This window comes from Eimeria mitis, genomic scaffold, assembly GCF_000499745.2.
Source record: "Eimeria mitis Houghton genomic scaffold, Emh_scaff1109, whole genome shotgun sequence".
NCBI lineage: Eukaryota > Apicomplexa > Conoidasida > Eucoccidiorida > Eimeriidae > Eimeria > Eimeria mitis.
This window is the reverse complement of record NW_013567636.1, coordinates 6,545-9,345: the sequence shown is the minus strand read 5'-3', so window position 1 is coordinate 9,345 and position 2,801 is coordinate 6,545. Positions and strand designations below refer to the sequence as shown.

Genomic DNA, 2,801 nt, shown 5'->3' with positions numbered 1-2,801 from the left:
GAGGAAGCAGCAGCAACAGCAACAACGAACCAAGAAGCAGCAGACATATGAAAGAAAAATACATTATTATAATTAATAAACTCCTTGAGCTCATCTCGTGTGTAGTGCCTGGGTAGATGCAGCGGCGAGGAGGAGGAGAAACCTGTATATATATTTCTATTAGCAGCTGAATATAAATAAATAAAAACGAAATTAAACATTAAATTTTTATAAATATATTTATTTAAATATTTAATTTAATTGTTTTTCTTCTTTTTATACGCATGCATCTCTTCGCGTTAGTTATAGAAAGCTGCGTCGCTCTCGCGGTGTATAAACCCAAAATAAATTATTTTTATAATTTAATGAATTAAATACATAAATAAAAACATTTCTCTTTAAAAAAAACAAAAATATAAAAAAAAAATAAATAAAAAGTATAAACCTGAATGGGCGTTTCAGTACAGGTCCATTGGTGCTGCTGCACCGCGGTGATATTCTGCTGCACGCTTGGGTTATTTTTGTGTGTTTTTTTTGCGTAAAAAACTTGAATTTCTTTGAATTTGTTTATAATTTTAATTTTATATTTTATTAAGAACAAAAAACAAAAAAAAAGACAAAAAAAGAGGCAGCTTACCGCTTCATCCTCGCCGAGCAAAGGGGGGCCCCACGGCGGTGACCAGGTGCAGCTAAGGAATTTGTATATCGAGGAATTTGTGCGAAATAAAAGAAAAAAAATAAAAAATAAATTAAATTATAAATTAAATTTAAATTTTAAATACTTTTGTTCTTCTGGTTTTGTTTTTTTTTGTAAAAAAATACAGGTTTCCCTCTCTCCGCTTTCTCTGCGACCGCACCGCTCACCCAGCTGCTGCCTTTCTGCTGTATGTTTGCTTGCGTCTTTATTTTTTTGTTTTTCTTTTCTTTAACTCCTTTTCACTTCATTTCTTTCATTTAAACTCTTTCTTTCTTCAATTCTTTCTCTGCTGCTGCAACACTCAACGCCTGCAGCCGCAGGCGGGGGCCCCGGGACCCCCAGCTATGTTAGAGTGTTGAGGCCNCCCCCCCCCCCCCCCAAGCGTTTCTCTCTGTTTAGGGTTTAGGGTTTAGGGTTTAGGGTTTAGGGTTTGTTTATTTGTTTCTGAAGAACAACACAAACCCCCAAACCACCCACGCGGTCGCTACAGCTCTGCTGCAGCCGCCGCACAGCTGCAGCAGCTCGCCGCAGCACAGGTGTTTCTTTTGCTGCTGCTGCTGCTAACAGGGGCCTCAGGGGCCCCCATATAAACAAATAGAATGGACCTTCCCTCCTCCCCCGCGCCGACCGCAACAACAACGCAGGGGCCCCCCAAAGGGGCCCCCCAAGTTACCCACGGCCTTCAGGGGCCCCCCAAGGGGGCCCCCCTCGAGACTCCTGTTACCAAGAAACTCCCCCTGGGGGCCCCCGTGGGTGACCCCATAGGGGCCCCCAGGGGGGCCCCCAGGGGGGCCCCCAAGTCCCCTGGTGGTCTAGAAGGGGGTGGGGGGGCCCCCAGGGGCCCCCGGGCTGAGAAGAGCTGCGTGAATTTTGTACGGCTACTGAAGAGAGAAAGAGAAGAGGAGGGGGGGGGCCCCTTTTTGTTTTTGTTAGATAATTATTTGGGTATGGATGGGGGGGGGTGTATGCATGCAGCAGCAGAGAAGCAGCAGCAAACAGAGAAGAAAGGAAACAAGGGGATGCAAGCAGACAGCAGCAGCAGCAGCAGCAGCAGCAGCAGCTGTAGAGGCAGCAGCAGCAGATGCAGAAGCACCGGAGATGGGAACAGTAGATACGGAAGCAGCAGCAACAACAGCAGCAGCAGCAGCAGCAGCAACAGAAGCAGCAGCAGCAATGTGCTGCTGCACCCCCCAAAAGCAACAAGTTCGCAGCAGCACCGAAGCCGCACCACCTATCAAGAAACAGAAGAGCAGCAGCAGCAGCAGCAGCAGCAGCAAGAACGACAACACCAGCAACAGCTACATCAACAGCAGCAGATACAAGAGCTGCTGCAGCAACGGATAAATCAGCAGCAACAACAGCAGCACGAACAGCAGCAACAGCAGCAGCAACAGCAGCAGCAGCAGCAGCAACAACAGCAGCAGCAGCAACCAGAGGAAGAGGCACATGAAGAAGGAGCCCAGGATCAGGAGCAAGCAGATCAGCAGCAAGAGCAGCTGCAATACCTGCTGCTGCAGCAGCAGCTGCAGCAGCAGCAGCAGCAGCAGCAGCAGCAGCAGCAGCAGCTGCAGCAGCAAGGATGGCAGCGACAGACACAAAGAAGAAACTCCACGATGGAGAAAAAAAAACTAAAAGAAATGCGAGCTCAGCTCAAAGCTCTCTTCAAGTACGCTCTATACACTGCAGCAGCAGCAGCAGCAGCAGCAGCAGCAGCAGCAGCAGCAGCAGCAGCAGCAGCAGCAGCAGCAACAGCATATATATTCACAAGCTGTATCTCTCTCTCCCCCCCCTTCCTCTCTACCCTTCCAACCAAAACCCAAAATAAAAACCTAAAACAAACAAACAAAATAATTAATTAATTAATTAATTAATTTATTTATTTATTTATTTATTTATTTATTTATTTATTTGTGTGATGCAGGGAGCTAGCTGGTTCTCCTCCTCCTCTAGGTTTATCTCGTTTACGTTATGTTGCATGCATAGATAGAGTAGAATTTCTTTGTTTTATTTCTTCTTCTTTTTTAGGTTTATTAAATTATAAAATATTTAATTTATTTGATTTAAATAAAGATAATAAAATAAACCTAAATGAATTCTGTTGCGGTGTACAGAGAGCTTATGCGCC

At 45.2% G+C, this 2,801-nt stretch overlaps 1 protein-coding gene across 1 annotated transcript; it reads left to right on the top strand.

Annotated features, from left to right (window-relative positions):
* Positions 1–1,275: 1,275 nt before the first annotated feature.
* On the top strand, positions 1,276–2,535 carry EMH_0029710 (uncharacterized protein; the record flags this gene model as incomplete). The annotated part of the gene is made up of 1 exon (XM_013494330.1): positions 1,276–2,535. One exon carries the CDS (start codon positions 1,276–1,278, stop codon positions 2,533–2,535), a length of 1,260 nt encoding a protein of 419 aa, XP_013349784.1.
* Positions 2,536–2,801: the final 266 nt, after the last annotated feature.